The 11,343-nt window shown below is 42.9% G+C and overlaps 1 protein-coding gene across 2 annotated transcripts in view; it reads right to left on the bottom strand.

Moving 5' to 3' along the window:
* Positions 1-8,455: 8,455 nt before the first annotated feature.
* The window catches only part of LOC110537713 (vasodilator-stimulated phosphoprotein), a 36,168-nt gene continuing 33,280 nt past the window's right edge, over positions 8,456-11,343 (bottom strand). For both annotated transcript variants that reach the window (XM_021623994.2, XM_021623993.2), the window contains exons 11-13: positions 10,301-10,370; positions 10,088-10,145; positions 8,456-9,729 (exon numbers count right to left, since the gene is read on the bottom strand). In XM_021623994.2, the coding sequence (XP_021479669.1) occupies positions 9,692-9,729; positions 10,088-10,145; positions 10,301-10,370 (166 nt within the window). In that variant the 3' untranslated portion in view covers positions 8,456-9,691. The remainder of the gene's footprint in view (positions 9,730-10,087; positions 10,146-10,300; positions 10,371-11,343) is intronic.

Raw genomic sequence — 11,343 nt, 5'->3', positions numbered from 1 at the left:
CTGGTCTCCCATTACCTGCTGCTGAAAAACATCCCCAAAGCATGATGCTGCCACCATGCCTCACCGTGGGGATGGTGCCAGGTTGCCTCCAGACGTGACACTTGGCATTCAGGCCATGGAGTTCAATCTTGGTTTCATCAGACCAGAGAATCTTGTGAGTCCCCTAGGCGCCTTTTGGCAAACTCCAAGCGGGCTGTCATGTACCTTTTACTTAGGAGTGGCTTCCTTCTGGCCACTCTACCATATAGACCTGATTGGTGGAGTGCTGCAGAGATGGTTGTCCTTCTGGAAGTTTCTCCCATCTCCACAGAGGAACTCTGGAGCTCTGTCAGAGTGACCATCGGTTTCTTGGTCACATCCCTGATCAAGGCGTTTCTCCCCGATTGCTCAGTTTGGCCGGGCGGCCAGCTCTTGGAAGAGTTTTGGTGGTTGCTAACTTCTTCCATTTAAGAATGATGGAGGCCACTGTGTTCTTGGGGATCTTCAAAGCTGTAGGCATTTTTTGATACCCTTCCCCAGATCTGCGCCTCGACACAATCCTGTATCGGACAAGTCCTTCGACCTCATGTCTTGGTTTTTGCTCTGTCATGCACTGTCAACTGTGGGACCTTATATAGACAGGTGTGTTCCTTTCCAAATCATGTCTGTTTTTGTTTTTATTTCATTTGCAAAAAAATGTTAAACCTGTTTTTGCGTTGTCATTATGGGATATTGCTTGTAGATTGATGACATTTTGTTCATTGTTTTTGAAACCAGTGGACAGCTAGTGAAAAATGCGCTCTTGCAACATCTGCATAGTGCGGATCCCAGCCTACCGAATAAAAGTGGGGCTTTTATTGCTCAATCTAATTCATGAAGATAAAAAAAAAAATCCATAGGCCTAATGGACACATGCTCAAGCTCGCACACTTTTGATTGACTACAGGGGCAATCTGTAGTTGCTATCTATTTTTGAATGTATAAACTATATATATAACTATATATATATATTAAAGATAATTTAACATTAGAAAGCAATAGGTTAGAAGAAGCCTACATAACCAACCCATAAAGTAAAACTTTACATCTATATATAGCCAGCAATTTAAACTTTAACATTGATTTATCCTGCAATAGATGTTGTACAATTGGTAACATTATTTTTGTATTTTTCTAATACCTCTTAAAGGGAAAATAATCTAAAAATAACTGAATGTAATCAGATTACGTTACTAAATTTGGGTAATCCAAAAGTTATTTTACTGGTTAAAAATTTGGACAGGTATCTAGTAACTATAACTGATTACATTTAGAAAGTAACCTACCCAACCCTGAACGGAGATTTTCCGCGGTCCGGATTGAATCTATTCCTAAAGGACAGGTGCAACAATCTGTTGTATTACAACCAGACCAGGTACAACATTGAAGTTAAGATAGATAAACAAGATATGCAAAATAAACGTTCTCTCACTGTTAACTATTTTATTTTCAGCAAACTGAACATGTGTAAATATTTGTATGAACATAAGATTCAACAACTGAGCCATAAACTGAACAAGTTCCACAGACATGTGACTAACAGAAATTGAATAATGTGTCCCTAAACAAAGTGGGGGTCAAACTCAAAAGTAGTCAGTATCTGGTGTGGCCACCAGCTGCGTTAAGTACTGCAGTGCATCTCCTCCTCATGAACTGCATCAGATTTGCCAGTTCTCACTGTGAGATGTTACCCCACTCTTCCCCCAAGGCACCTGGAAGTTCCCAGACATTTCTGGGGGGGAATGGCCCTAGCCCTCACCCTCCGATCCAACAGGTCCCAGACGTGCTCAATGACATTGAGATCCGGGCACTTCACTGACCATGGCAGAACACTGACATTCCTGTCTTGCAGGAAATCACGCACAGAACGAGCAGTATGGCTGGTGGCATTGTCATGCTGGAGTGTCATGTCAGGATGAGGCTGCAGGAAGGGTACCACATTAAGGAGGAGGATGTCTCACCTGTAACGCACAGTATTGAGATCGCCTGCAATGACAACAAGCTCAGACGGATGATGCTGTGACACTCCACCCCAGACCATGACGGATTATCCACCTCCAAATTGATCCCGCTCCAGAGTACAGGCCTCGGTGTAACACTCATTCCTTCGACGATAAACGCAAATCCGACCAAGAAGAGCACTTTTTGCCAGTCCTGTGTCCAGTGACGTTGGGTTTGTGCCCATAGGCGACATTGTTGCCGGTGATGTCTGGTGAGGACCTGCCTTACAACAGGCCTACAAGCCCTCAGTCCAGCCTCTCTCAGCCTATTGCGGACAGTCTGAGCACTGATGGAGGGATTGTGCGTTCCTGATGTAATTCGGGCAGTTGATGTTCGGATGTACCGATCCTGTGCAGGTCTGCCACTGCGAGGACGATCGGCTGTCCATCCCGTCTCCCTGTCTTAGTACGGACATTGCAATTTATTGCCATGGCCACATCTGCAGTCCTCATGCCTCCTTGCAGCATGCCTAAGGCACGTTCACGCAGATGAGCAGGGACCCTGGGCATGTTTCTTTTGGTGTTTTTCAAAGTCAGTAGAAAGGCCTCTTTAGTGTCCTAAGTTTTCATAACGGTGGTTTTAATTGCCTACCGTCTGTAAGCTGTTAGTATTTTAACGACTGTTCCACAGGTGCATGTTCATGAATTGTTTATGTTTCATTGAACAAGCATGATAAACAGTGTTTAAACCCATTACAATGAAGATCTGTGAAGTTATTTGGATTTTTACGAATTATCTTTGAAAGACAGGGTTCTGAAAAAGGGACGTTTCTTTTTTTGCTGAGTTTAGCTGCAACCAACTTAGTTTTGCCTGCTTTCTGATACAGTGTGGGGTCCATTACATTCACTACCAAAGGAACAATCTATCTTGAATATGGGTGGCTCATTAGTTGTGTAATGCCATCATACCTTGTCCATAAACTGTTACAGGGTAAGGAAACCATTGTCATTTTGGAATTTGGGTGAACTCTTTAATTTATCCAACTGGACCAGTCTTCTAATGTATTAAGTCGTGGCCAAAACTTTTGAGAATGACACAAATATTAATTTTCAAAGTCTGCTGCCTCAGTTTGTGTGATGGCAATTTGCTTGTACTCCAGAATGTTATGAAGATCAGATGAATTGCAATTAATTGCAAAGTCCCTCTTTGCCATGCAAATGAACTGAATCCCCCAAAAACATTTCCACTGCATTTCAGCCCTGCCACAAAGGGACCAGCTGACATCATGTCGGTGATTCTCTCGTTAACACAGGTGTGAGTGTTGACAAGGACAAGGCTGGAGATCACTCTGTCATGCTGATTGAGTTCAAATAACAGACTGGAAGCTTCAAAAGGAGGGTGGTGCTTGGAATCATTGTCCTTCCTCTGTCAACCATGGTTACCTGCAAGGAAACACGTGCCATCATCATTGCTTTGCGCAAAAAGGGCTTCACAGGCAAGGATATTGCTGCTGGTAAGATTGCACCTAAATCAACCATTTATCGGATCATCAAGAACTTCAAGGAGAGCGGTTCAACTGTTGTGAAGAAGGCTTTAGTGCGCCCAAGAATGTCCAGCAAGCGCCAGGACCTTCTCCTAAAGTTGATTCAGCTGTGGGATCGGGGCACCACCAGTACAGAGCTTGCTCAGGAATGGCAGCAGGCAGGTGTGAGTTCATCTCCACACACAGTGAGGCGAGGACTTTTGGAGGATGGCCCGGTGTCAAGAAGGGCAGCAAAGAAGCCACTTCTCTCCAGGAAAAACATCAGAGACAGACTGATATTCTGCAAAAGGTACAGGGATTGGACTGCTGAGGACTGGGGTAAAGTCATTTTCTCTGATGAATCCCATTTCCGATTGTTTGGGGCATCCAGAAAAAAGCTTGTCCGGAGAAGACAAGGTGAGCGCTACCATCAGTCCTGTGTCATGCCAACAGTAAAGCATCCTGAGACCATTCATGTGTGGGGTTCCTTCTCAGCCAAGGGAGTGGGGCTCACTCACAATTTGGCCTAAGAACACAGCCATGAATAAAGAATGGTACCAACACATCTCCCAACCATCCAGGAACAGTTTGGTGACGAACAATGCCTTTTCCAGCATGATGGAGCACCTTGCCATAAGGCAAAAGTGATAACTAAGTGGCTCGGGGAACAAAACATTGATATTTTGGGTCCATGGCCAGGAAACGCCCCAGACCTTAATCCCATTGAGAACTTGTGGTCAATCCTCAAGAGGCGGGTGGACAAACAAAACCCCACAAATTCTGACAAACTTCAAGCATTGATTATGCAAGAATGGGCTGCCATCAGTCAGCATGTGGTCCAGAAGTTAATTGACAGTATGCCAGGGCAGATTGCAGAGGTCTTGAAAAAGAAGGATCAACACTGCAAATATTGACTCTTTGCATCAGCTTCATATAATTGTCAATAAAAGCCTTTGATACTTATGAAGTGCTTGTAATTATACTTCAGTATTCCATAGTAACATCTGACAAAAGTATCTAAAGACACTGAAGCAGCAAACTTTGTGGAAATTAATATTTGTGTCATTCTCAAAACTTTTGGCCACGACTTTATACACTACCATTCAAAAGTTTGGGGTCACTTAGAAATGTGACCCCAAACTAGTGTCTAGTTTCAGAAGCAGATGCCTCACAAGTCCTCAACTGGCAGCTTCAATAGTACCCCCAATACACCAGTCTCAACGTCAACATTGAAGAGGCGACTCCGGGATGCTGGCCTTCTAGGCAGAGTTGAAAAGAAAAAGCCATATCTCAGACTGGCCAATAAAAAATAAAAAAGATTAAGATGGGCAAAAGAACACAGACACTGGACAGAGGAACTCTGTCATAGTTTTGATGTCTTCACTATGATTCTAGTACAGTGTATATATACACAGTAGCAGTCAAAAGTTTGGACACACCTACTCATTCAATAAAAACCCTGGAATGACTAGGTGTGTCCAGACTTTTGACTGGTACTGTATGTTTTTTTTATTTTTATATCTCCTAAATTTAGGGCAGACACTTCAAAACCTTGTTTGTTATGATTTATTATCTGTGTGTGTTTCTATGGCCATTAGTAGTATTTTTTGTTATGCATAAAGGGGTTCTAAAATTCTAAATCAAATAGCTAAATGATCCGTAATATTTTGGACGCAGCGAGGCTGCATGCTCCTCAAACAGTGGTTGTTGCATGGAGTGAAATAACAGCGTATATCAGTCACAACTAAAGTTGCTAAATAACTCTGGATCTAGCATATAGGACCTGTTTCAAATGATCACTTTTACGCTCAACATAACCACTTAATTTGCACACTTGCGCGGGGATGGGCAAAATATCCTATCTATTTTATTCAGTCAAGTTCAATTATATTCTTATTACAATACAATCATATAAAATAATGGCAATTGTCTGCTAAATGAACAAGCCTATCAAAATGTTTCTTTAGACCTACCTAAAATGAATAATGTATTGAAATCAAATGTATTTATATAGCCCTTCGTACATCAGCTGATATCTCAAAGTGCTGTACAGAAACCCAGCCTAAAACCCCAAACAGCAAGCAATGCAGGTGTTGAAGCACGTTGGCTAGGAAAAACTCCCTAGAAAGGCCAAAAATGGTATTCATTGTGATGGTGTATATTAAATTGATTGTTCAACTTTTTAAATGTCGATGTTCCAAAGGCGCGCATCAGGGGCTTGTGTGCAGGGAGGCCTGGCGATGGTAAACGTGTTTATGTTAATGAATAATGCCAATTACCGCAACACCGGCAGTCTTTCGCATGACAACCGGCTGACAAAATTTCATGACCGCAACAGTCTCGCCACATCAACATTGTGGAGAAGAAGGCGCTACAGTGCCTCTTCAACCTCAGGCGGCTGAAGAAATTTGGCATGGCCTCCAAGCCCCCGCACACTTCTACAGATGCGCCATTGAGAGCATTCTGTTGGGCTGCGTCACTGCCTGGTACAGCAACTGCTCCGCCCACAACCGCATGGCTCTCCAGAAGGTGGTGCGGGCACCCCAACAAATCACCGGGGGCACGTTGCCTGCGCCCCAGGACATTACAGCATCCAGTGTCAAAGGAAGGCCAAGAAGATCATTAAGGACCTCAGCTACCCGAGCCACAGACTGTTCACTCAGCTACCGTCCAGGTGCATCAGAGCTAAGACAGAGAGATTAAAAAACTGCTCCTATTACCAGGCCATCAGACCATTGAACAGAAATCACTAGCCCTCTACTAGGTGATGCACACACTCACACAAAACACTGCATATTCTTGCGGTATATAAATGGTGTGCATTCAAGTAAATATAACTGCTACTATGAAAACTGTTAAATACATCCCTAGTCTCTCCACCCACCCAAAACAACAGATGAGACAGACAATAGTTTAATACAAGAGCTGTATTTGACCAGAAAGGCAACTCCAAACAGGTGTCTTAAAGGCATTTTCTCTCACAAATTTCAGTGTAAATATCATTCTTTCCAATAGAAAATCACCCTTAATAAATCCAAAATAACAATTATAATATATCAAAAAATACATCCAAAATATGTTCCATTGTCATTACCACAGTATTTCCAATGGAAATAGAAAACCATATGCAATTTAAGTACTATTATTTTTTGCTTAATAACAAATCTATACGATTGTAAGTGTGTTCAGGTGACGAGGCAGAGTTGCATTAGCTAAGATTGGCGTCTCTCATGTTAGCTGCCACCGAAGTATTATTAAGTACAGTACCTTCAGAAAGTATTCACAAACCTTAACTTTTTTTCTTCACATTTTGTGTTTTAGATTATTGTCCTGCTGGAAGGTGAATGTCTCCCAGTGTCTGTTGGAAAGCAAACTGAACCAGATTGCCTGTACCTAGCTCGATTAAGTTTATTTTTATCCCCCCAAAAAACTAGTCCTTGCCAATACAAGCATACCCATAACATGATGCAGCCACAACCATTCTCAAACATATGAAGAGTAGTACTCTTCATCAATGGTGATGTTGGATTTGCCCCAAACATAACACCTTGTATTCAAGACAAAAAGTTCATTTCTTTGCATTATTATTTGAGTGCCTCACTGCAAACAGGATGTATGCTTTGGAACATTTTTTATTCTGTACAGGCTTCCTTCTTTTCACTCTGTCATTTAGGTTAATATTGTGGAGTAACACTATCATTGATCCATCCTCAGTTCCCCTCCCATAACCGTCATTTAAAATCACCATTGGCCTCATTGTGAAATCCCTGAGTGGTTTCCTTCCTCTCCGGCAACTGAGTTAGGAAGGATGCCTGTATCTTTGTAGTGACTGGGTACACTATCCAAAGTGTAATTAATAACTTCACCATGCTCAATGGTATATTTTATTATACCATCTACCAATAGGTACCCTTCTTTGTGAGGCATTGGAAAACCTCAGTTTTTGTGGTTGAATCTGCTTGAAATTCACTACTCAACTGAAGGACCTTACAGATAATTGTATTTTTATTATACCTTTATTTAACTTGGCAAGTCAGTTACATTGGTCTGCAACTTTCTGTGGTGCTATGGCTGTTACCACAGTGACAAGATGGCTGGATAGTGGCTGTGGCAGCATATTTAATCTTTATTTAAACTAGGCAAGTCTGTTTAGAACAAATTCTTATTTACAATGACGACCTACACCGGCCATCACCTGGATGACGCTGGGCCAATTGTGCCCTGCTCTATGGGACTCCCAATCACGGCCGGATGTGATACAGCCTGGATTCGAACCAGGGACTGTAGTGACACCTCTTGAACTGAGATGCAGTGCCTTAGACCGCTGCGCTCTGTAGGGTACAGAGATCGGGTAGTCATTCAAAAATCACGTTAAACACTATTATTGCACAGAGTGAGTCTATGCAACTTACATGACTTGATAAGCAAATGTTTTTCTCCTGAACTTATTTAGCTTGGCATAACAAAGGGGTTGAATACTTATTGACTCAAGACATTTTCGTTTTTCATTTTGTATTAATTTGTAAAGAAAAATTCTAAAAGCAAAATTCCACTTTTTACATTATGGGATATTGTATGTGGATCAGTGACATATCTACATTTTATCCATTTGAAATTCAGTCTGTAACGCAACAAAATGTGGAAAAAGTCAAGGGGGTGTGAATACTTTCTGAAGGCACTGTATCTTTAGAAGATCCTACACAGTCAAGTACAAGTCCCTGGACTGCACAGTGATACGTTGCAGTTGCCTGAACTGCAGCAGAATCATACCAGGTACAGTCCCCAACCTGCTCCACTCCTCTTCTCACCTCTTTTCTTATGTGGCGACTAGAAGAGTAGGCAGCGTTAGGAGATTAGAAATAGAATGGACAGAACAGGCATAGGTCTCCATGTCATTGGGGAATGGATATGGTTGGCAACCTATTGGATGTGCTTCACAGGGAGATAGGAAATGTCAGGCATTAAAGTGCGTAGAAAATATTTAGTCATTCTTTAAATAGATACAATTGTTCATCTAACATCCAATCAACAATTGTTCATTGCTTTTAGAGGACAATGCCCATTCTAATAATTATGTTTCTGTGTCCAGGTGGCAAACTGTCATCATATCCCATATCGACCCCTTGCCCTATGTACTTGTGGAGATCTGAATGGATGAGACTGTCGTAAGTAATATGGTAATAGCTCCAACTTGCGCTGATTGGCTGAATGACATTTTTCCATATTGCTTACACCAATCTTCTCACATCTCTACTAGTGAGGCAGAGGTTGCAGGGGCTAGGGGTTGTTTTGGGATTGGGCCCTTTTGTCATCTATAGGTGGTCTGCTGGGGTTGTCTGTGCTACATGGAAAAGTGGGCATGGTAACTGGAATAGGACCCGGTGCAGACGGTCCTAGCTGATATGCTTCCGCTAATCACTGAGGTGAAAAAAAAACAGTTGATGTGAGGTGTAGCCAGAGCTCAGAGGACAACCAGTATAAAGTGGCCCCCGGGGTGAAGTTTCCCCTTGGTAGAGATCTAGGAACAGGTTCCCCGCCTCTAATCCTAACTTAACCATTAGTTGGGAAAATGCAAAACTGACCCAAGATCAGCACCTTACTTTTAATAGCTGTAGACAGACAGACAGAAATTTAACCAGGAGAACTCCCTTATTGTTGCGAGCTGGGATTTGTAGTTCCCTGACTGCTCCTGGGTAGTACAGAAACTACAGAGATAGGCTTCATGTGCGATTATCCTGATTCACAGTGCCCCCCTGTGGTCAACTACTGCAGTTCATTACAAAAATATACCAAAAAATGTACTTCTGCTGCAGCGACCAAAGTTAGGTTGACTTTTAAATGTGCAACTGTTGGAAATGTACTGCGTTTCGATGGTGTGGTCGATGATATTCCCTGAATTGTTTTCTCTAGTGAAGAGTAAGGCCAGAAATGGACACAGGTAAGATATGGGAGTTGACTTGGGAGGTGAGTAGAATAGAGTAAGGTAGGCAGTGATGGCGGAGCAAGAGAGGCACAGCAAAGCTCTTGAAACGAGAAAAATAACGGCAAACAGAATTTCGGAAGAGTGCCGATTGGTACAATCCTAAACGTATAGGTATGTGGTGAGTAGAACACTGAGGGAGAACAGCCTGAACAGTGCAGGAAGCGCATGATCCATCCACCCCTCCCCACCATCTTCTGTCCAGGTGCCAGTGGATATATGTTGAGAGACTATACTGGGTCTCTCCTCTGCAGCTCCTGGATAAATGCTGAAAGAGAAAGAGGGGGAATTAGCGAGAAAGAGAGAGGCTCCAAAAATCCTCACATATTGTCCGAACCTACAAATTATTTATTTTAAATACCTCATGGATTAATAATATTTTCTCAATTGTCATCATTACAAATCATATATATCAGTATGACTTATTCTGAGATATGATTTGTAATAATGAGAATTGAGAAAATAATATTAAACCAAATAAATAATGTGTGTAAAAGGTATAGAAATATACTGCAGTGGCTGGAGCAAAAATGTATTGTGATTCTTATTGACTGTACTGTTAGTAACAAAAAAAGAAAACGCTAGGGAGTGCTCCTTGAATGGGACGGGCCAAATCAGGAACTTACCCCCGATAATTTCATCTTTCACTTTATGGAGCTCTTTTCTCACTTCCTCAAGGATGTCCTAAACACACAAATCAAAATAGTATTATCTGAGAATGATGCCAATAGATTGTCTTTATCCACCATTAGTAGAGGAGCAATGGCCTCCTGTTATGTCTAGTCTACATGACAGTAATCCTTTAAAGACAACATTAACAGGTCAAAGGTGGAGCTTACCTGTTTGATTCTCTCCATCTCTGTGTCTTCACTGCCTGTGCTGGCAGTGGTGTTGTTCACTGCCTTCATCCTGTCAGAAACAGATATAGACAGAGAGGAACGAGATGGGAGTGAGAGCGATGGGAGGAGAAAGTGAGAGAGAGGAGCGAGAGCGATGGGAGAAGGAGAGTGATAGAGAGAGGGAAGCGAGAGCGATGGGAGAAGGAGAGCGAGAGAGAAAGAGAGCAAGAGAGAGGGGCGAGAAGGGAGTGAGAGCGATGAGAGAAGGAGAGCGAGAGAGAAAGAGAGCAAGAGAGAGGGGCGAGAAGGGAGTGAGAGCGATGGGAGAAGGAGAGCGAGAGAGAGCAAGAGAGAGGGGCGAGAAGGGAGTGAGAGCGATGGGAGGAGGAGAGCGAGAGAGAGAGGGAAGCGAGAGCGATGGGAGAAGGAGAGCGAGAGAGAGCAAGAGAGAGGGGCGAGAAGGGAGTGAGCGATGGGAGAAGGAGAGAGAGATGAGAGAGAAACAGGTAGAGAATGGGGGAAAAAAGGATTGAATCGTGGGACAAGATGGGCAGAGAGCGGGAGGTCAACAACAAAGACCGAGGATATGGAAGCTCGGTTTGGCCAAAAGTGGCGGTTTGTTACGCTCCCGAGTGGCGCGGTGGTCTAAGGCGTCACTACAGACACCTTAGTTCAAGTCAAGGCTGTATCACATCTGGCCGTGATTGGCAGTTCTATGGGGCGGTGCACAATTGGCCCAGCGTCGTCCAGGTTTGGCCGGTGTAGGCGGTAAATAAGAATTTGTTCTTAACTGACTTGCCTAGTTAAATAAAGGCTGCCACGGCTGCTATCCAGCCATCTTGTCACTGTGGTAACAGCCATAGCAGACCAATGAGGAGTGGATAACACCCCTCTGCTGGTCTTGTACAGACATAGAAACGGAAGTATTTTCAATCGTCAGTGTGGTGTGACTTTGGCTACATTACTTACAATAGGTTTTTTCCAACTATGTACTAGTACACCAGATTTAACTTATCATAGCCACTTATCTTGAGTTAATCAAT

The sequence above is a fragment of the Oncorhynchus mykiss genome, chromosome 12 (genome assembly GCF_013265735.2).
Source record: "Oncorhynchus mykiss isolate Arlee chromosome 12, USDA_OmykA_1.1, whole genome shotgun sequence".
Classification (NCBI taxonomy): Eukaryota; Metazoa; Chordata; class Actinopteri; order Salmoniformes; family Salmonidae; genus Oncorhynchus; species Oncorhynchus mykiss.
This window is presented reverse-complemented; position numbering and strand designations above follow the sequence as displayed.